The sequence below is a fragment of the Wyeomyia smithii genome, chromosome 1, assembly GCF_029784165.1.
Source record: "Wyeomyia smithii strain HCP4-BCI-WySm-NY-G18 chromosome 1, ASM2978416v1, whole genome shotgun sequence".
In the NCBI taxonomy this organism is placed as follows: Eukaryota; Metazoa; Arthropoda; class Insecta; order Diptera; family Culicidae; genus Wyeomyia; species Wyeomyia smithii.
This window is the reverse complement of record NC_073694.1, coordinates 196,490,788-196,514,038: the sequence shown is the minus strand read 5'-3', so window position 1 is coordinate 196,514,038 and position 23,251 is coordinate 196,490,788. Positions and strand designations below refer to the sequence as shown.

General features: G+C 37.3%; 1 protein-coding gene across 4 annotated transcripts in view; it reads left to right on the top strand.

The window, feature by feature from the left end:
• LOC129728996 (torso-like protein) overlaps positions 1 to 22,285 on the top strand; it is a 46,286-nt gene extending 24,001 nt beyond the window's left edge. For all 4 annotated transcript variants that reach the window (XM_055687482.1, XM_055687479.1, XM_055687486.1 and 1 more), the window contains 2 exons: positions 8,317 to 8,836; positions 19,307 to 22,285. In XM_055687482.1, the coding sequence (XP_055543457.1) occupies positions 8,600 to 8,836; positions 19,307 to 20,137 (1,068 nt within the window). In that variant the 5' untranslated portion in view covers positions 8,317 to 8,599 and the 3' untranslated portion in view covers positions 20,138 to 22,285. The remainder of the gene's footprint in view (positions 1 to 8,316; positions 8,837 to 19,306) is intronic.
• Positions 22,286 to 23,251: the final 966 nt, after the last annotated feature.

Genomic DNA, 23,251 nt, shown 5'->3' with positions numbered 1-23,251 from the left:
TTTTTACGCGGGGGATGCGTTCCAAATTTGTATGGGCCCGCGTAAAAAACGACTTTTTGACGTTGACTAACGTCTATATCGAAGTTAGGCCCCTGAATTTGAAAATCTAGTAATTCAACCAGGGAAAACCAGAGAAAAGTGGTCAGGTTTTGAGCGCTTATTTTGCAGTCATCTATAATCAGGTTTTCGAGGTTTTGGCATCAATCGATCAGAAATTCTTTTACGGTTAAATTTATGTAACAAAAACTAACTATTGTTTGAGATACACTATTGAAAAATTGGTAATTAATATCGATTGTCTAAATCATACCGCGCAGCCAATCACACCTCTCTTCCCAAGCACAGTCGACACTAACGGATACAATCGATCTGACTTTGTTGTTATTGTTGTTGTCACTTTCTGTTTCCGATGTTTATGCTGCTGCTAGCGGAAAAAACCTTGCAAATATGCATCTTTTTGTTGGTGTTAATTTTACGACAGCGGCTGGCGCCCCATCATTATGATTCCAAAACCGCACCAGTGACATGCGGACGCTAGGTGATAGCAGCTGAAAGGAGGAAATACAAAATAGTACCGGTCATCTCGTGCCGGTTTCACCCGTAATGCTGGTGGCTTTAGTAGTAAATGGCTACTGCAAAACACTTAAATGGCTGGAATTCTGGACGGACTAACCAGGAAACTATAATCGGCAACTGGCACCTTTGGTGCCTCGAAATTTTGGTACAGAAGCGGCTAATTGAATTTTCTGTTTTACCAAATGCTGCTGCTAGCGGAAAAAACCTTGCAAAAATGCATGTTTGTGTCGGTGTTAATATTACGACAGCGGCCGGCGCAGCTTTCAAGAAACATTTGCCTCTACCATTCCATCATCTATGTAGCCCCTCCCTTTTTCTAATTATCTGACGAAGCCTTGGTATAAAACGTATCGTTCGAACATTTCACCCCATCAGTTTCATTATTAAACCGTACCGGGTACATACGGACGCTCGGTGTTAGCAGCTAAAAGGAGGAAAAACAAAATAGTACCGGTCATCTCGTGCCGGTTTGACCCGTGATGCTGGTGGCTACTGCAAAATACTAAAATGGCTGGAATTCTGGACGGAAACCAGTAAAACAAGAAATCGGCAACTGGCACCTTTTGGTGCCTAGCAGTTTTATAATAGAAGCGGTTAGTTGAATTTTATGTTTTACATAAGGCGTTCAAAGATCTTGGATTTATTTCGAAAATATCAGTGTCGCTTTATTTCATTAGCGTTGGCGAATAAGGGTTGAATTTCTTCTATTGCGAAACTTTTAAACTTTGATTCCGATCACCATTTGGTCTACGAGGGTTTTTGATCTGTGATGGCCTATCACATAAGCGTGACAAGAAAGGAAAAGGTAAATTTGTGTTTTTTTTTAACTTGAAACGTCGTGAAAGACGTGGATAGCCGTGTAAATTTATATGCAAAAGTTTCCGGGCATAAGACGGGATTTTGCGACATTGTTGTATCTCAGGAACACAATAGTCGTGCAAACTTATCTAGAGAAGTTTCCGAAATTAGTGCGTCCTTCATCTATGATTATGGTTTAACTATATCTTCGTGGCATGGCTGAAGAAGGTTGAGGGGGAAGAAAAAATTGCAAATTTTACTAAATGAACGTGAAAACGTGTATAACGTGAAAAATGTGTACATGGGAGCTCTCATGTATAAGACTTAACATCAGTTTGCAAAATATCAGAAACTTTTCACTGAAATCAGAGAAAAAAACCCCTTTTTTGTATTTTGAGCTCTATATAATTATTTGAAAATTCTCTCAAATCGTTTATAATTATAACTGAATAAAATTAATTTCAGAACTTTTTCGAACTAATTACTATTTTTACTTTTTACCCTTTTTACATTCAATTTCTTCAAAGGCAGACAGTGTGCATGGCTGGAAAAGCGAAAAATGAGCAAACTGAAAACATGATACAAACTGAGAAAAATATACGATTAAAATACTATTTAAATATGAAAACTGAGACAAATATTTCAAAAAAAATATGATAAAACTAGAACAATTGATAAAGTGAAATAAAAGTAAGAAAGCAATGACTTGTATGAAAAAAAAATTGACTTTCGAACTTCGCTTAGAAGCACTGCCGTTCCAATCATAGTAGTCCCATGTTCTATACAAACCTTATGCACGCTGGGACAACTATGCTTGGAACGGCAGAGTAGTGCACAAAAGTTTAGTCATCTCGAAAAAAAAGCTTCTATGTAAAATTTCAGCTCAATTGGACTTCGGGAACACGTACTTCAAAGCGGTCAAAGTTTCACTTTTTCGATCGATGAAAAAAATGCACAGGTAGTAGTTCATGAAATCGTCGATATCGAATTTTTACGATGTCAAATGCATGAAACATCGCGTCCAGGCAAGGCTTTTGCATGGATTGCCACCCTAATATACATAGATACGAATCGAAAATCCAAAAACATCGAGTTCTTCACAACAATTGCCCACTTTCAAATGCCTAATATCAGTCAGTTGCCAACGGCTTTCCTGCGGAACATCGTGATTTTGTGATGCTTACTATTGTACTATTGGAAAATGCCACAGTTCCCTTACAGACCAATCACAGTTGAACCAAGGGCTTCTTCCCCAGCACAGCCGACGCTATAGTATACAAACGATTTGATTTAATAACCGGGTTTTTGCTGTTGTTCTTTCACTCGCTCAAGTCCACAAAGGCACGCCTACCAGGAGTGTAACTCTCAGCAATCACGTATAAAAGCTAGCATTCAGTTTTCATTGTATATTCTATTGCTGCATCAAGAGGACGGTCGACTCTTACAGAAAACTGGCTCGACCCGCTGTCAGCAGAGCAACCGCCTTTTTTATTTCTTTTTTAAGGGGGATTTGTTAGTAGCTTAAGTATTTATGATATATATTTATTATTTATGGAATGAACGGTGGAATCAGAAATATCTCACCGAAGAGATAATACTCTGGTGTGAGCTTTCTCACACGAAAGGACATTACGCTTAATTACCACACAACAAGCTCACTGCATCGCTTTTGTTGTGTGCCTCATAGTATCATAATGCTGTGTGTAGCATAATATCAAGTGAAGAGAGCATCCAGATAGAAAAGTAAATTGCGTTGTTTGCTTTGCATATCGAAACTGAAAAAAATTAAATCCAGTCGCTCGTTACGGGTGTTTGCTCTTCGAATAAAACCGAATTTATTTCAGCGGTGCACACCGCGCACAGTGGTACGAGAGCTCAAAAACGTGAACTTAATTCATTTGCTCTTTAAATAATGGTTTTATTGACATATTTAGATATTTATATTAAGATATTTAGTATAAAAAGACTCAAATCATGAAAAAAAGTTTTAGTTCGAAACTCAACCGTCCATGGCGCTGCAAAATCTAACTTATCAGTCTAACATTTTAGAGAAATAGTTTCTTCAGCAAAGTTATAGATAAAGTTCTTACAAAAACTTTGCCGAAGACACTTTTCTAGATTTCGTAAAGTGGTTATGATTATATTTCATTCTATGCAGGTTTCGTCTGCTAGATTTTGCTTTTTTGTGTTCTTGGTGTGTACAAAAAATGATCCTTTTTTAACATTTTTGGCAATAGCTCGGTTTGGGTGGAAGCTTTCCTTTTTGTGTCTTCTACAAAGTTGTGTGTTTTGATAATATACTAATATATGCTGAACATTATTACCTCCTAAATGTTACAGTTTTTTTATATATTTGAAAAAAAAAAGTAACTTTAAAAACAAGTCTAATATGAAACGTTATATATCCAAAACAAGAAGAGTTAGAAGAAAAGTGTCTTCGGCAAATTTTTTTGTGAGAACTTTATCTATAACTTTGCTGAACAAACCATTTCTCTAAAATGTAAGACTAAAAAGTTAGATTTTGCAGCGCCACTAGCGGTTGAGTTTCGAACTAAAACTTTTTGTCATGATTTGAGCCTTTTTATATATTAAATAACTTCGGAAAATAGTATGTCACTAAAACCATTATAATACCATTATAAGAGCAATTATAAACCATTATAAGAGCAAATGAATTAAGTTCACGTTTTTGAACTCTCGTACCACTGTTCCGCGGCGTACTCTGTGTATTCTCACTAGAGTGCCTCACCCACCACTCTTGTTCCGCTAAGCTGTGTTTAAGCAGCAAGTTGTATTAACCTTGATGAACAAGAATGTTCTATATATCTTTAGTACTTATATATCTTTTATTACAATCTGTGGTAAAATTAAAGAAAGATTACTTCATAAACGAGAATCTACTCCCAGAGAAAATTCCATCAACAAAAAAACCTTTCTCAAAACTAAGTTAGAATTTGAAAATTCCAAATTAACAAAAAAAATGGATTTCCATGCAGCTGGCATGGAAATTACATTATCCATAATGTCCTCATAGATATAAGTAAATCAGAGTGAATTTGACTTTATTTTTTTTTGACGTAGAGCTACGACACTTAAACGCCCAATCAAGCCTTGAAAATTGTCAAGCCCTAATTATGCAAACACTGTACTATTAATAATGGTCAAGCCTTGTTGAAACGCAGATTTCGATTGATCTGACTGGTAGCAGCAGTAGCGGTAGCGGTTGGACTTTCGGTTCCTAGAAAATGGCCAAACACCAGCTCGAGCATTACCGGACCATACAGGTGATAATCATAAGCGGTGAATCGATCCCAGTTGCCATCTTGAGTCTTTTCAAAGGCACATTATTTCCATAGAGCTATTATATTAACCTTGGATAAAAGTTATTGACATTGATATCGTTGGTTTCGTGCAACACTGGCACAGCTCAATATTCTTTCTGAGTTTTTGATGACAAACGATGCTAAATGTTGTGCAGTGTTGTACGAAGGCGACGATATGAGGGCTACTATCGTTATCTTAGCGTCTATCATTCAAAGAATCCGCAAATGCCACAATGCTGTAACGAGTAGCTCCAAAAGGTTCTACATAAACCTTGCGGTCGAGGCTTTGCACACAACCCTTCTGTTATTTTAAAAATGCTATACCTCGAGTTTTACTCATACTAGCTGTAAGTGAAAGGTGTTTTCATGTAAAATATCCTCAGAAACACAATGAAACTATCGAAATAAAAATCAGAATATACTCATTTGCCGAAAAACAATCATTATTTGTTCAAATGCAAAAAAATCATATCTGGCAACACTGCCAACCAAAATTGATTTTTTGGCATTATTTTCGTCAAAATACAATTTCTTAAATGTCCATTATTCAACATATTCGGAGGTAAAAAAAAATTAGAAAAGAAAATCACTCAAAACAAAGAAAATTGGACCTTATTTCTTAAGAATGCTGTAGCTGGAGTTTCAAAAACCGACCATGTATATTTTGTTTATTAACCCAAAAAAAATGACCTGTACAAAATTCCAGCTCAATCGTACATGTTTTCAGGGGTGCCTCAAAGCGTTCAGGTTGTGATTTTTTGGCCCTCGAAAATCTACTAAGGGGGAAGTACATAAAAATGGGAAAATCGAAGTTTTTTTCTGATGCCGAATGACTTAAAAATTTATAAAACGTCAAGATTCGGTATTATGCGGAAAAAAAAAATTTGACCGAAAATCGCCTTGCTTATGACTTAGCCTTTTCCATTTTAATTGTTTTTGGGATTAGTCTTGTTAAAAATAAATGAACCACCTTAATTAAAATTATGTTCAAGATACATTGAATATTAGAATAATTCACATGTAAATTGGAGCAAGCTGTGCGTCGTTTTAAAAGTCAATTCTAAACCTCATTTTGTTCTTAATATGGTTTACATAGTTGGTGAAATAACAAAAAATAATACCAAAATATTGTTCTTTAAAGGCTACATGAATAGCAAAGCCTAATATTTCAATAACAGACCAATAATTTGCATTAAAAATCACAAAAATGACCGATTCAGATATTTTCAAGTTATTGAACACTAGATGCCTAACTGAATATATTATAAATAATCAAGAACGAACAACTTTCACTTAAAAACTCACTTTTAATGAGATATTTTAACTCCTGCCCAGGTAGTGTGCACACTTAAGATAGAATGATAAAAAGCAATACTAAGACAAATTGAAATTGTCTTAGAGTAACCTAAAAAAGAGCACATAGAATTTTTGTTTTAAATTATTTTAGTCGAAAAAGTTAAAAAACTGAACAACTACAGTGCAGTCATTATATAATTTTTAACACCAACCTAAATAATGAGGCGTTAGTATGTACTTGAAACAGATTTCATCTGTTGATGCAATTAACAAAATAAAAGTTCTACAAAGCACATTCATTCACACGAGCCTCCAACAGTAATCGGTTAGTCGTTTGCTCTTTGCAACAAATCTCTTCTATTCTACGGGAAATTGCAGTAATCAAGTGGTAGTCCGACCGGCATCTAGATTCGCTCGGTTCTGTGGCAATGTCAAATTCAACCAGATTCGCGCTCATCGTCGGCTAGCGGCCATGCAAAAACAGATTTCCTTTTTTTCGCGCACGCGCACACAGCAACCTCACTGTAACTTCAATGCCGGTACAAAAGATCAGAGCCGCTGCTACTCTGCTACTGGGGTGCTGGCGGACGCCCGTTCCGATCAACTTGCCACTAATTACACGCTACTTACACTCTGCTACTAAAAGTGTGTTACTTTGTGGCAGGTGTTTTATATTCGTCGGGTTTGTTATCAGAATGAAGCATCGTTATTTTCGAGATTTTACTGTTGTTTTTGTACTGTTTCTCGGTAAGGAACCTTTTGGAATAGATTAGCAGATTAACACCTATAAATCACTCAAGTTAATCAAAAATTTGCAAATACCTCGTGTGAGAAACGTCTGCTCACTGTGCTACACTAAGCGGCTTTTGAACAGGTTTTCTGAAACGAGGTTCATAAATTCAACGTTCAAACAATCGTGTTGGGTATTGAGTGAAGTTGAAAGGGTTGCGTTGAAAAGTGAAGGACAGCGCTGAGCGAGCTTAGGGTCAGTCGAGAAGACGTTCAATGAAAGAATGTTCGTGTTGACATTTCAAAATTGGCTGCGCGCCTTGTTCGAGTTAGTTCGCGTGTAGGCTTCCACAACGAGTAAAACTGTTTGTACTCAGTTTGTACAAAGCATCGTTGAAAAGGAACTTATGAACCTTGGGGTCTTCAAATCACAAACTCAGTAAAACATATTTTATAACTGCTTATTTTCGGTCATCTCGACTGGTAGAGACTTTTGTCTTACACATCTAGCAGATAACCAAAAAAAAAAAAGAATTGGAATAATTCCTTGGCAACCGATGAAACTTTCATCGATGCTAAAGATATCGGGTCTCATCATTTCACGCCACTTCGTTTTACAAGTGCGGTCATTTTACCCCAGGCCACTGTCGATGGCCTGATCGACTACAAGAAACTGCTCAGTAATCATCCGGCATATCAATGAATCGGCTACACCGAGTCGGCATACGTTATAGCGAAACCCCGAGAGCTATTTAAAAGGTACCTCAGACATAATGATGGCTGGCAGGAAACAAACCACGCTGGAAACACTTTACGCGCATGCTTACGGTAAACCGTTGCGTGCTTAGATTGCCAAAAGGTTAAACAATAACATAACAGCTGAATGAATCCACCTGTCAGAACTAGTAGTCATTTTCTGTAAAACCGACACCATTTATAAACAGCTTTCAATTGTTCTAGTTTTTATCCCTACACATTTATTTAAGTAATTCGATTTTCCAGGCTATGCTTGAAATATATTATTCCCTCACGATGCTTACAAAACTTTTCCCAGGTGGCTACCAAAAATCAAACCAACGTCACAACTAAGTCTAGACGAACTTGCTTGAAATAACAAACTTATTTAAATACAATTTGTGTTGTGTAATGACTGGCCCACTTTTGCGAAACGCCCGGGCAAAATTTCCGGCACCGGTGGAAGATTTGCGGAATTTAACCTAATCGTTTTGGAGGGAGGGCGAAACGGGAAACTTTGTTTTTTATTCACTAAACTACGTTCTGAATAGTTAAACTGTGGATGTGTGATCCATTTTCGGTGCCCTATTTTTGAGGAATTCTGTTGGTAACTCATGCTGCATATCAATAAGGAGATTGAACATTTAGAAGTACAAGCGATCATTTTGAGGACCCCGGAAATGTTTTTCTCTTGCCTATGACAGTCGACCATCATTGGCAATCACCGGTAATCATTGCATTACGCTAGTACAAAACATCATCCGTCCACATTTGCACTATGTTTAGAATCTCTTTTTCCCATTAGGTTTCATAGTTTGCTTCCAATTAATCTTTCCTATGTTGGCTGCTATACTTTCAGAGAGCGTCCAAAGTGCTGTTTGGCCATCACCTTGACGAACTCTGCCGCGTCGTCGTTGCAGATCACGTTCATGACCCCAGCCGGAATCCATTCTGCTTGCTTGACGATGGTATGAGGCGGAGAGAGAGAGAGCATAAAAAACCAAACCAGATCTATGAGCCAAGATTGGTGAGTTGAGGCGAAGACTCCTGTGTGCGAGAGCAAGTCAAGGACCGCTGCCTGCGCACCAAACTAGTTGTTGGTTTGGAGGGAGACCCAACTCCTTCCTGTCAATAACCGGGTTATGACGAAGCTCGCCCTGCTGCATGTGCTGGGCACACTGCTAGGACCACTGCTGCTCTGCACGCTGCTACTAACGACGCTAGACACATGCGTGGGACAGCGCGAATCGCAACTGCGCTTAGGCAAGGCAATCAACATCTTCATCCGCTATGGCTATCTGTCGATTTCGATGAAGGTGATTTCGTACAACGACAGTGAGACTTGGTTGTTCAAGGAGCCGACGAAAAATATATTCAAGGTAAAATAATTTCTCAAATATTCGAAATGTTTAAAATAAAGACATATTCATACAAATGAAGCAATCTCTGAAAAGCATTTAGTCTAAAATGGGTTTTCTGCTGACACATGTTATGTATTATTCCATTTCTACAATAACTAGTAGTCAATCCAGTCATTCAAAAGTTTGTTAGTAAAATTGAAAATTCGAAACGCCAACGACATCATCTACCTCTCTCGTGGTGAGAATGATCCTCAGAATGACAGTTTAGTTCAATCACCGTTCAATCGTCTCGGTGTTGTCTGCTGTTTGGTTCTTAACGACTCAACTCCAAGTCTAACTTTATACCATTAAATACCCTATTAACAAACAAACACATATATTAGAGTGGCATATAATCGAATTTACAAATTTTGCTTAGAAGTAGTGCTCAAAAGTTCCGTCTTGTCGATAACCTTCATGCAAAATTTCAGACTTTGGGAACACTGGCCTCAAAGCGATCAGCGTTTCACGAAAAATAACGATGAAATAGTAGCAGGGTGGTATCCAAGACACGACCGCATAGTTGACGTAGGACTACAATAATTTTATATTTTTATTTTGAAGCTATGTTTGATTTGAGCTCGTTTTACTTTTGTAGTTTTCTTGATTTATTTTAACCAATTTAAGCTCAACATCTTCCAAAAGGAAGGTATTTTGGTTCGGGTGGTAATGTCAAGTATCTAGGTCGTTAGCCCAAATTCATGAAGCGACACCTCAAACGACTTGGAACTAAAACTAGTTTATTGGTGACCATTTCTACGGTTAAGGTAGTCTTTGACCATTTAAATTGTCAAAAAAGTCATGAAAAAAGAACCGTTCATTATTGACATGGTTCGATTTTGGCAACAGAAAAAATTCTGGCGTGTTGCCAAAATCGAACGGGGTCTGTATTTTGATTATTTCTTTGCAGCACTCTATTTTAGAAGAAAAAATATTCTGTTTAACATTCACAATGGTCCAGAAACCAAATTTCGGGGAAAATTTGGGTCTAGAGCTCTATAGCAATGTTTTAGAGAAAAACTTTTTTTCACAAAGTTAATTGAAATAATTGGAGCTATGCAATTGTAGAACAAGGATTTCTATCTACAAAAATAAAAAAGTTAGATACTTGATAGCATCAAAAATTTTGGTCACCCTAATTTTTGATACTTTTTCAATTAGCGCTTTATCATATGTAACAACTTTGTAGAAGAAAGTTTTTCTCTAAAATATTGCTATAGAGTTCTAGATCCAAATTTTCCCCCTAAATTTGGTTTCTTTTGGAAGAAGAAGAAGAAGAAGAAGAATACAATTCAAACGGTAATTCGATTGTGTTCCACGCCCCACTGTGTGTCAATAGCGGCAATGTAGTTTTCAATTGGCTTGACTGCACAAAAATGAATTTCGAGTTTTTCTGCACTGCTAGACGACAAGTAAACAGCGCTCTGTTCGTAATTGCTCGGCGCAGTACTGTTGCCTGTGCCATCATATTCTTCTTCAAGACATCAGTTTTATTAACATTAACATATTTATTAACAGTAAAACGTAATACTGTCTGATAGTGGAGGTGGTTACGAACTTTCCGAAAAAGCTTCACCTTCAAGACATCAAAATAGTCTAGGCTTATGGAAGCTAACATTAATTGATCTATTGGGACGCGGAGATTCTGTCTAATTTTTTTTGCCACTGCTATACAGGATATCACAGCAGGCAGTTGGTGTCTATTCATGAAGTCTGTGCCAGGCGTGCTCGCATATGATTTGTACATTGTTGGTGAAAATTCGACCTTGAAACTTTTATTCAATTTTCACTGTTTAACAATGAAGTGATAATGAAAATTGAAGAATCACAAAATTGTCCATCATGTTATCAATCCAACTACATATTAATTATTGTGATCCATCATTTGGTTACATCAGTATTAACGTTTGAAATCTTTCATTCCGACGTTACACCTTGGGTTTTATTTCTCACAGAATGCATCTCGATATAGTGCGGTTAGCCGTAGTCCTACGTCAAAAAGGCACAGGTTCAGGAGATTCATGAAATTTTCGATACCGAATTTCTTTTGATGCCAAATGTTTTTGAAATGGATGAAAGTTTCGAGCTGGGAAACTTCCTTATCTCAAACATTTCTAAGTCCCAGAAAGTCGATTTATTCGGAATGTTAAGTTTTACTTTTGAACGATATTCGAAGATGAATTTTTTTTTCATACAACTCATGCTGTATATCCACTTTTGCCAACTTATTTTGTTCCAAATGTTTAAAGTTACGGTAACAAAACTGTCTGAACCATGCAATTGATTCATGAATAGTTTTTTTGAGAACAGATGGAGAACTTAAACCTAAGTAAAATACGAAGTGCCCTGCCAGTCGTTGCCATCCAGGATGAGATAGGTCTCGTCGTCCATCACCACCGCCACGTTGCAATTCGCCGGGAAAATTAACTTGACCCTCGCATTCAGCCGCTGCCGCTACGTCATTGCCTGCAGCTCCAAGACCAGTGGACGGGAGTGCCGCTTTCTAACATGAATGGCCACATTCGCCAGGTACTTTTTAACTGTTTGGTCGTTTGTACCGACCTTCCGGCCAAGTGCACGCAGCGATGTAGCCACTTTTCCCTCCCTGTAGATGCCGGAGCGGGTCAGATACGCCGCACGATGTCCGTTTTCGACGTCCTTCGAACGCACACTTCAGAACGGAGCTGCTTCACTGTGTGTTTCCACCATCACGGTTTAAATTCGAGTTGTCAATTTTTTTTTGCTGAATTATGTATTACTATGATTGATGCTGCATCATCAGTCGGGCATTTTTGTCCATTTTTTTACTGCAAACTTTAATTCCCTGTGAAGGTTTTTATGTTTTCTAGACAGTTTTGTTATAAAAAAGACATTTTGTTAAGAGAAAGTCGTCGAGGTATTGTGGAGACTTCAGCGTGAAGGGGGCATAATTGGGAAGCCTGAAAATTGACCCGTGCTTAAGTCCTTTTTGACATCGAAAAGCCTGGGGTAACATTGCGCATTTCGTTTCGAGCAACTCGAACAAAACTAAATGATCGCTGGGGGGCGTTATGTTTCGTTTTTCGTTTTTTTTTCGACTTTGCGGGTTAGATGAGTCGCAGGACAAATGACAATGACAGCTCCTTTTAAGCTTAAAACATAACTGGCAATATGTGACCTACTCGAAAATAGCGAAAATCGTTCGAATCGAGCTGCGCAGTGCCACCCCTGATTTTTTTTTAAAGATTTCAACCCAGGATAACAAAAAAATTCAGACAATTATCTTAAAAAGTTTATAAAAATTTTATTTTATTTTTTTTTTATTCTCGCTTATTTTCCGTCGGTCTAGTTCCGCCACTGTTGTGGCCAATCACCGACGCCCAGGGAGGCGACTCCACACCCAGGACCCTAACTCACGACCCGTTTATTAACGGACCGGCGCCAACGGCTTTACTTCCTCATGCGATGGAAGGCGTGATCCCAGAGATTTTTCGCCTCAGAAAATCTCCCGGTGTCGGCTAGGATTGAATCTAGACCAGTTGGGTTGGTTGTGAGTGGATCACGCCACCTCACAACCATCGACACCTATGTCGGCGGTGGGATTCGAACCCAGGCGTCGAGCGTGGTTGGCGGAGACGTTACCAACCACACTAGGCCCCCGCTCTTATTAAAATTTTAGAAAAGAGGTAAAAAAAATTGGGGACGGAAGGATTTGTTTGATTGGTGTAATGTCTTCAGCAAAGTTGTAGAAAAAACACACCATAAAATGGAAAAACCCAAAAATATAATCATAAATATACATCTCAAAAAATCTGATTCTTGTTGACGAAAACTATACACAGTTAGCTAAACATTGATAGTTGATTGAAGTTGGAGAAGAATTTTTGGCCAGGAAGCTGTCCAGAATCCATTTTGACGCAGATTTCATCGTTGATGAGTAGGCATCTTTGGTACTTCGTCAAAACCTGCTGGTACAATTTCCGGGCTCGAGTTTTGGTGACGGAACTTTGCTTCAACGTTCTGTTTGGTTCTTGTTGGCTCGATAAGAACGATATCATACTCGCAAACGAATTCTTCGAAAGGTACTGCGAGCAGCAGCGTATTTTTGTGCGATTAATTCAACTTGCGGTCATATGTTCCACTATGACGCTTACCTTGAGGCACTTGATCCACGCTCTTTCGCTCCCTGAAACGTTTGAGCACATCATACACGGTTGATTTGGCTTATCAACGTGGGTGTGAACAGGGAAAAAAAGGAACCGAGCGATCACATTTTTTATGACATCCGAGAGCGTCCCTCCATGACAGTATTGGTATTGGCAAAATAAAGACAGCCGACAGATAAAATATATTGCGACTATAACGTGGCCGTCTAGTACCCCATACACGAATGTTTTTTTCTTTGCTGTTCGCCTTATTCTCATGTCGACGATAGCATGTATGGTTGGTTATAACATACGGTATGCGATACACACATCCTTCAGCGCACAGCCGCTCTATTGCCGAGTTTGCTTTTCTTTGCACGAAGGCTGTCGGCAAGGTGCCGAGTAGTCCTTACGCTTATTCTTCACACAGCCTTTTTCAACAGCTGTCACCCGACATCCATCATAGGCCTTTGTCATGCTGAAGCCAACGCGAGCGATCGGGTGAGAGCCTTGCCGTAGGATAATGAACAGCTCTACTTACGACCGAGTTCCGGCAAATGAAAAAAGAGAGGGAAAATGTCTCCGGTGGATTTGGGCTGTTACCGATACGCGCTGTTTGTGTAGTGCGGACATAAAAAAACAGCTTCTTTTCTTTTCTACATTTGCAATCCCGAAGACATCCTTCAAATAATGCCGAATCGAAACACGGAGTACATTTTTCGTTTCCGTTTGTGATACTCTGTTGCCAATACTATCGACTATCGGACTGCCAGCACGATTGGTATCACGAACAAACAGCCACAGGGAAGTAAACCCTTAGCAGACAGTAAAAAAGACTGTACCACTGGGTGTGAAGAATTTTTTTCTCGGTTTCCATCTGGTATAACTTTTGGCTCAGTGCACGAAATACCGTGAAATTTATACCATAGAAAGTGGGCGCCTAGGTAAACAGACCACTGTAAAATAATTCTTCCTGCGGTCACTTTCCGTGCCACTGCAACACAATAGGGAATTCTGGATTCTTACCGGGCAGAACTTAAATCACACATTTTGTTTTTAATTATTGAAAGTTAGAAGCTTTGATTTCTAAAATAGTTGTAAACCGCTCGAAGAAATCAAATAGGTAATCAAAACCAAAAGGTTTTAATATGGCAGGAAACTTCTCTGTAGAAGCTGAAAAGACACAATCTTTTCTACAAGGCATAAGAGATTAAAACAAATACACCAAGTTTAACTTAAAATCAGGAAAACAGGGAAATCCACAAAAATAATAAGCTTAAATTTACCTCAGGTCAGGAAAAGACCGAAAGTTACAGTCAGAGTTTACCTCAAATCAACGTCAAAAAACTTTAAAACGTCCCTAGAAAGTGGAAATTAAGCATACCAAAGTTTATGCTGAAAACTTTCTCAAAATCCAGAAAAACTCGCGAAGAAAATAATCCTGAATATGTATAACTGTAAGTCACTGAAACACGTTGAAAGGGAAAAAAACAAAAATTTCAAAGACGTAGGGTAGCGAACGGCTTCGGCAGTGGTTTTCTTTGGCGGGTTTTCTGCAGCAATCTTATGCAGAAACCTGCCGAAGAAAACCACTGCCGAAGCCGTTAGCTACCCTATCTGGAGATAAGTTAAATCGTGAATTATAAATATTGTGAGTAGATTATGTTTCCATTTAATTCTACTACCAAAAGATCGAATACCCTGGTACACCGCCCGTAAATTATAAATTGAAATTTATTCTTAAATTATATTTAAATTATAATAATTTATGTTTATAAAAAATCAATTATGAATATTTAAACCTTTTCTGAACAAAAAAATATCTCAATATAGTCCAATAAAAAATTACTTTAAAAAACAGTCGAGAACAAAAACGAAACTAATGGTGGTGCTTATTACGGGAGTCACTTCACGGTGAAATATATTTCACTCTCACGCTCACTTCACTTTTTTAGACCTATTCCCGATTCCACCTCAAGTGAGGTGACAAAAATCACATCCGTGGAGTGAGATTGGAGTGCGAAGTCGTTTTTTCCCGTTTTTTTTTTAGATAACACCAGATCTTGACATGTTCTGCATTTCTAAGACATTCGGCATCAAAAAAAATCTTTTTTTGGGTATCGAAAATTTCCTGAACTAGTTTGCATTTTTTTCATCGGGCAAAAAAATTAAAAATTGACCGCTTTAAGGCACGGATCAAGCTCTGATTCGCTCCGTTACTGAAGAATAAATCCAATATTTACCATTAGATCACAAATCAATCAACTTTAAGACTTATGGCAGCTTCATGGAACCATTTCACCATTCAAAATGGTCGTGAAATAATTCCACGCGAAACGTCGCTTTTTCCGTTCTCACTTCACTGATATGACACTCATAATAACCCAGATTCCACGGCAGATGTCACTTCGCGACGTTTTTCTCACTCACGTGAGTCCCGTAATAGGATTTTGTTCACTTCACTCTGATTTCACCGTGAAGTGACTTCCGTAATAAGCACCAATAATAAAGTAATAAAACTCACAAATAATTAACAAAGGAAAGTCGATTGTAATTTTCAAATTGTTCATACATATCACACACATATCACACTCAAGAAAAAATCTCGAGCATATCTCCAACTCATGGAAGTCAGAATGATCAAATATCAGCCAAAGCCAAACATCAGCCAAAAATATAGACTGTATACACTGTAATACAGTCGAAATTTGCTAGTTGGGTCACCGCTATGGCCGTTGGCTCGACTGAAAAGATTGAATTTTCATAAGGAATAAGCGGAGTATTTGTTTCAATTATGCAAAAGCGATTTAACGCGAAAAACTGAAAAAAAAAGTCAACTGTTTGTTCGGAACAAGAAACCAGCCGTGAATCCACTCTTTAAGTCTAAAGCAGATATTATTGTGCAAATAAAATTCGTACCAAAAAAAAGGCAAATATTTGCTTCGTGTAATGCCTGGTTGAGTAGATCAAAACAACAATTTTATTAATAATTTTAGTAATTAAACCAACAAAAAAACGTTTTAACTCTTACATTTAGTTTCCCTCCTCCTGCGGATTTCTTCTCCTTTCCTTACTCGACTTTTTCCCACAACTCGACTCCAGATTTCTTTATTTAAACATTTCAATATTTCAGTGTTTTATTTTACTTTAGGTTTACGTTTTAGCTATCGACTTACGTTTTGACCTCTCAACTATTGCTGCCTTCGTGATTGCGCAATTTTATCTGAATGACGGTTTTGATTACCATCTCATTTGCTATCTGTCTGATCCCGTGACGTTTTGTTACCGTTTTCCTGATCCCGTGACGCTTCGCTACTAACCCGTGACGCTATCATCCCTGTTATAAACTCTACGAATGGTTCAACGGTGTTGTCCCGAACAGTCGACCGATTTAAACAAATGATTTCGAAAAGATTTTTCAAATTGCGAACCATGATAATCTTGAATGCTATAATGCGATATTATTGCCGGCATACTGAAAAGGGATTTGCCATTGGGTTTCAAGCTTAAACACATAACTCTTCCATTGATGAGAAAAACAATCAAGCAGAGTTTAAACGAAATATGCTTAAATTGACTCACTATCCTTTGGGAGGAAAAAAATATTCCGGGTCACATCGGGATCAGGGCAGAAAAATCGCAATTGATGACCTAACAACAAAGCAAGCATTTAACGGATAATTTCTTTCTTAAGATTGTTATTTCTCAAGAATATTTACTACTTTTCATTGATAAATTAACATTTTTAAAGTATTTTCTTAGGTTACATGCAATTCACTCCTCAAACATCTGATATCTGGTTGTCAACTTCAATTTGAAAAATAAATTTTGATATCCAGTTCATTTCTAACTGGGGCATAACCCAACCAACGAAGTCCCAACTAACAAGCGACCCAAGTATTAAAAGCCTAACGAGCGAATTTCGACTGTACAAGCACTGTTTTTGCCAAAGTTGTCAATCTTAATTGATCACTTTTCATGCGGTTCCTCATCCATCCAGGGGTAAGCGGGGTAAGACCGCTACCTTTAGCAATTCTGTTTATAGAAAAAAAAGTTGCGGCTGCAATTTCATTTTTTCTTCGCTAAGAGGTTTTTCTATTCAATACCCGCATTTAAAAAATAAAGACTGAAATATTTATGTTTATTTTCCAGCTTTTTTTTTCAATTCTAAAAAGTCATTTAAAATGTGCAGATCTTTTTCATGCGGGGTAAGCCCGCCCACCAGCGGGGTAAGATCGCCCACCATTTTTTGAGGATAACAAATATTTTTAGGACCAAAACGGTTGATTTTATCGGTATAGTGTCTTTGGCAAAGTTGTAGATGGTATTTTTTTCTTTTTTAAAAAAATAAACACTGTTAAAAATCTGAAAAAAATCTAAGTTTTAACTTTTTTTATTTTTTGATTATCCAAGTGCAAATCAATGTTTAGGTAACTTTTTGTGGTTTTCAAAATAAATAGATTTTTCATAATTAAGGTTTTTCCAATATATTCAATTTAAAATATACCTGTCTTAAAGCTTAAAATAAATACTCATTAAACCTGTCTGTATGATTTTTTTTAGGACTTATTCTGCATAGAGTAATAATAATAATAATTATTTTTTTATTTATATCTTAAAATTTTTATATTGTGTTTTTTTGAAGAACAAAATTACCAACGACTCTATACCAATCAAAATTTGATTTTTAGTTCTATTTTTTATCTTTTCATTGATTTTTTTACAGTGTATACTTTTTTCGGAAGGAGAAAACTACTTTTTCAACTCTGCCGGAGACGTCATACGATCGAATAAACCGTCCTGGCTCTAAAATTATTTTTGTTCATCAATACCATTTTACACAAGATTACTTTTTTCAAAAATTATTCTTGTTAAAAAAATATTACTAGAAAAGCTTCAACCAAATTGAAAATGGTCGATTTACATCGTTGTCCTATCTGGCTTGAAATTGCTTTACTGATCCTGTAAATATCCCCTTTGTAGTGTCGAGCCATTTGGGTCTTGAAGTAAAACAACAAACAGTTTTATACGTGGCGGTCTTACCCCATGTATAGTGGGCGGCTCTACCCCCAATGGTACATTTTCATATTCTACCGAAAAAGTAGTCAAAATTACATGATTACTCACAACTTTCGATATTTCCGAAAGAAGACAGATTCAGGCAAGCGATGAAATGTATATTCACAAACAAAACAATAGATTTTTAGACAGAAAAACCTTAAGTCCCGTTGCCGCAAAACAATAGCGCATTGACTGGTTGCCAGCTAAAAGGTTGTTTTTGATTATTTCTGTAACCGTTCGCGCACTATCAAAACAGAAAGGGGTGCAAAATGTCATGTAATTATACTGTAAAAGACACGTTTAAGAAATTTTCCAATTATTATATAACTTGGTAGTAAAACTACAGTGGGCGGTCTTACCCTGTTTACCCCTACAAGCATGACAAAACACTGGCCCAGGAAATTTGCTGGTGTTTAGTTTGCAGCATGTTTCATCATTCATTGAAATGCAACAGTTGCTTTGCTATCTCTAAACATTATCGTTTATCAAGGATCCCCAGTCCTAACATGTTTTTTCATTGTTTCTTCGTTTTATGTCGTGAGCAATTTCCACAGATATTTTCTCATTTTAAAGCGATTATTTGTACATTACTTCATTTTAATAAACAAGAAAAGCTTGGTAGTCTAATATGACGCATACTTTTTTTTCGAAAATTTATCTATACCAACCTTTGACAAGTTGTGAAGTGTTTATAATTAGATATCTAAAAAATGATGGATAACATTTAGGTTATTCTATGTACTTTTTATTTAAAAATATTGGAAAAGTTGCGTTTGAGATCCTACACCGGGAAAATTAATTTTGAAAAACAACAAGTGAGTAAAAGAGATTTCTTCAAAAATAAGTTTTTGAGATAGACAATTTTTTTGATTCATTTTTGTCATTTAGCTATACCAATTGTTGGGAAATAACTGATTGTTACGTATTTTCCAAATAATAAAACATTGAAGATTTACACGTACACTTCCTTGAGGATCGAATCTTCGCTCTTTACTAGTTTTCTGATAGAAAGGCAGCTTGATACGTTTATTTGTTGAAAACCAATTTTCCATTGTTTACTGAAGTTGCTCCATTGCGTGACTTTATATTGATATATTTTTCCCTCTATTGTTGCCTTCGATAACAACCACACCTCCAGCATAAGATGGGCTGCGTCCACTATCCGCCTTTGTCCCTTGACGAAAGTTAGATACGTACATTTTTGATATCTCAACATTGTCAACACACTAACAACCGTATCTCTCTCTCTCTCTTTCTCATCCAGGGTCTAGACCAGTTGAAGACCGATGAGTACGAGGTGAAGCCGGGAGTTTTCAACGGAGACTTTCACATGGAGTTCTGCGACAACAAGCGACAACTATTTCAGGCATATTTCCGAGACTTTCAGATCGAACGGCTGGACAACCCATGGCGTGCGTACACCGAAGGCTGGCACACGGAGATAGCGGCCAAAAAGCTAGGCATCCAAAGCAAGTACCTCGAGCGGGACGATTACTGCTACGTGCTGGTACGAGTGTCCCGGTTTCGAGATAGTGCCAAATTCTCCAAGCCCATTCCACCGAACCAAATGCTGGACAATGACGTCCAACGAAAAGTACAAAGTGTATCGATCGGAGACACAACGTCGGCGGTTCAGTTCATGAACAAGTACGGAACGCACTACATCAATTCGTACATGACAGGGAACTCCCTCTACCAAGTGTTTGTGTTCAATAAACGAAACTACGCGCACATCAAAGAAAAGCTGAAATCACGGGGAGTGTTGGCACTGTCTAAGGTGGATCTGTACGATCACTTTGCTCCGTGGTACGTTGAGCACATGGGTAAGATCCGATGCGCCAGCGGGAACACTACTGTTGAAGCCTGGGCATCCCGGAAGCTACGACTGTCATACTACGTGTTCACCTACAGCAGCCTACTGAAGCTGCATGGCGACGGAGCCCTGCTTCGGATACTGAGTGAGCTACTGCAGAATGAAGCCATCCTGCAGCTGGATTTGAAATCGCTCAGTGTGATATTCAAAGAACCGGCCAAACGAGCCTGGTTCGAAGAGATACTAGATAACTATCTGAAACTATGGGAAGTCAATATGTAACCAGAGGGGACGCAGCAAGTTCCTTGAATCCTAGCTGCAGTTAAGTGGAAACAGTCATTCATTTACAATTCAGCGTGAAACAACACTGACTAGAATAAGTCTAATTTTTGTGTGAAAGATCAAAGTGCGAAGGTGCAGAGTGATTTTGACGGTTAAGTTAGTCGAATTAAGTGCTGAAATCACCAGTCCAACAAAGTGAAGCATGTAGTAAATACAAAGCAAACATCATAAACGGAAGCAATATATGGAGTACAAACTAGAATTATCGCTTGAGATCATAATCCTCAAGTCAAGACGCCCTTCCTTGAGCGTAATCCGGTAGTTCGCTACACACTCAATCTCCGACCAAATAAACCGTAATCTAAACCAGAAGAAGACGCTCCGTTGTGGAATTGTGTAGTGCAATGTTTATCAACCGAATGCCACTTGGTCGTGCATCAGCGCATGCGCGACAGCTCGTGTTGTTGCCAGTGACAAGCTGCTGCTGGCTGGCTAAAGCTAAACCAACGCAGTCAATGGTCAGGGGGAATGTAAATAACAGCACGATCATCTGAGAATTACAAGTGCACAAGTGCTTCCTTTTACCACCCTCTTAAAATGCGATTGTTCGAAAGACACGTCTCGTAAGATGATATCGGGGTAAGAAGATGGGTAAACTGCTGGACACGTGCTCTCTCGATTATTCCTCAAAGTCGCACATTCACGTTAAGTGTAGACGTTTGGCTGAATGCCATTCTAAAGGAAGCGATCGAACGATTCTGATTGACTACCGCCTTCTGTTGGTAAATAGAAAATCCTAAGCTTTGTCGAAACAATAGTTTTGACAGGAATGAGTCTTCCTTTGTGTAAATGTTCGAATGATGATGTGACACATTTCAAAGGTCTGACACAGCGAAGCCAGCCTAATTTGTATTGTTTATGACTCAGGACCCGTACTGAGAATATGGGATGAAACGGAGGATAAGATCAGGTGAAGGTATTAATATTGTAAAAATCCAGAAAAAAACGTTCGGCGGTGATTATGCTGTCGATAGGTGAATCACAGGTTTTAAGAAGCCAACCCTAATTTAAAATCAACTAGTTTTGAACACGGATTATGGTGAGATTGAGCATTTTATTTTTTCTGCCTTATTTTTGCGTGTTCTGTAACATAATTACCCAAACAATGAAGATTTTGTCTCCGTACGATTTTGGCAAATTACACAAAATAGATCGATAACTTGTTTGATCTGAAGTGTCTCCAAAAATTTCGATTTTTTTGTGGAAAAAGTATAAACATTTTGATAAGTATCAGACATCAGACTACATATGAATTTGCTGTAAAACAGTCTCAGCTCTGGAAAAATTGAAGTAGATGAACCCGATTCAGTGCATCCAATATGACGCAAACCAAACATGCTAGATGTAGCAGAGCATTGTCACTAAGAAAAATCATTTTAAATTGAGCATTTTAGAAAATAACGCCAAAGACTGTTTCAATAGTTTGAAAATTTTGTTGATGCTCAAGCTACTTCGTGTAAATGGTGTTTGAATTTAGTTTTTCTTTCACCAAAAAACTGCTCCAAAAACTAAAATAAATCCCACATGCAGAACGCTAAAACAACACTACTCCGTACTTTTAGTGACAGTAAATTAAGAACAAACAGAGATTGTCAAACCTGAAGCGTATGTTTGCATGTATTCCCAAGTATTGGAACATTAATAAAAAATTACGATAGGGTAGATAGGCACTGCACGGCCCAAACAAGGAGCAACTAACATGAAACTACTTCACAGCTGTGATAGATTAGATAGTAATTATAAGCGAATAAGCTCCCTTGGGCGATCATTTGTTTCGTTAGTGATGACGGCATTGAGCCAGGAATTCGCCGATACCGATTTCAAGACGACCCACCTTGATTGATTCTAATTAGCATATGTCTGCACTATGCCAGCATAACAAAATCAAGTGTTATTTGTTTTCCTATAGTCTGATTGAAGATGAGCATTTATCGGGTGAATCAGACGGGGGGAGAAAAAAAAAACAACAATCAAAAGATACAGAAAATTGGGTGTATCTAACGTGAGTTTGCAAGCAGTTGCTCAGCGGAATGCTCGTGTAAAAAGTGTAAGTTCGAATAGAAGAAAAAATAAATACATAACTGCAAACCCCTCGCTTGAGAGCTCTTCGGTTTGATATATCACAGCCCTACAAGCTCAACGGATAACACAGTTATTCTATTCCAACTTAATCTAGACGGACTTCTTCAAAACAGAACCCAAACATTTCGGCTCAGAAACGTAAAAAAAAGCTTCCACTTATGTTAAATAAATATTATGTAATCCCTTTTATTAGTTAAAAATTGTTCTTGCTTGCATCAAACTAGCTGCGCGACAGACATAAATATAACTGCTAGTATAGTTCCTATTTGATACATTTAGCTACTTCATGCTACTTGAATACTCATATCGTATTTATAGACTGCAAACTTCCTAAAGTGCAGTCGAACGACCGGCGACGTTAGTAAGCCCACGGTTCGCAAAAAAAAAATTAAAAATTAACGAAACAGCAGCACTGACGAGTTTCTGATTATGCTTTTTTTTCTTAGTCTAGAAGCTTCATGCCTTTTAAGTACAAGTTAACATAACTAGCCTCCGATGAGATGCGCCAGTGTCTTTTGAAGTTTTTTTACTCGTTCTTTTTTTGGTGAAAACAATATCTCAACGGATATAAAAATGGAATACATGTTTAACAAATTAAGTAGCCCTGCTGTAAGCGGGAGGAAAATGAGATAAAAAAAATGCTAAATAAAATTTAGCCCAACAATCGAATGTGTTACAATTACAATTTAGCTAAGTACACAGGAATATTCTGTTTTCTAGAATATAGGTGTATATATATATATATATATATATATATATATATATATATATATATATATATATATATATATATATATATATATATATATATATATATATATATATATATATATATATATATATATATATATATATATATATATATATATATATATATATATATATATATATATATATATATATATATATATATATATATATATATATATATATATATATATATATATATATATATATATATATATATATATA